This window comes from Glandiceps talaboti, chromosome 6 (assembly GCF_964340395.1).
Source record: "Glandiceps talaboti chromosome 6, keGlaTala1.1, whole genome shotgun sequence".
Classification (NCBI taxonomy): Eukaryota; Metazoa; Hemichordata; class Enteropneusta; family Spengelidae; genus Glandiceps; species Glandiceps talaboti.
In genome coordinates, this window is record NC_135554.1 from 26,905,592 (window position 1) to 26,906,041 (window position 450).

The following is a 450-nucleotide window of genomic DNA, read 5'->3' on the forward strand; positions in this document are numbered from 1 at the left end:
CGATAACCATCGAATTACGTATGCTTTCGATGACATTTTCTGGGTCTGATGTATTTTTGAGAAGCGATGTAATAACTCGACCGAAATTTGTTCTCTTGTCATCACCAACACCACCAAGCAAGTTTCGGGTTGTGTTGTTCGGTCGCATGAAGTACAAGTAGAGTATCAGATTTAGTAATGGCAGAAGTGATAACAACAATAGTCGTACATACAGTCGATCCATTATAGACATCGTTTGCAATGCTGGCAGTAGTATCCGACCTTTGACCTCACCCAATGGACGGACGGACAGACAGACAGACAGACAGACAGACAGACAGACAGACAGACAGACAGACAGACAGACAGACAGACAGACAGACAGACAGACAGACAGAAATAATTTACTTCTTTCGAAAAGCAAATTTCTAGATTTGCTATGACTCATAGGACACCATTCTGAATTAAGAA

At 41.6% G+C, this 450-nt stretch overlaps 1 protein-coding gene across 1 annotated transcript in view; it reads right to left on the reverse strand.

Annotated features, from left to right (window-relative positions):
* LOC144437042 (beta-1,3-galactosyltransferase 1-like) overlaps positions 1 to 232 on the reverse strand; it is a 1,179-nt gene extending 947 nt beyond the window's left edge. Inside the window, exon 1 of the mRNA XM_078125909.1 lies at positions 1 to 232. This exon is cut by the window's left edge and continues 947 nt beyond it. Within this exon, the coding sequence (XP_077982035.1) occupies positions 1 to 232 (232 nt within the window).
* Positions 233 to 450: the final 218 nt, after the last annotated feature.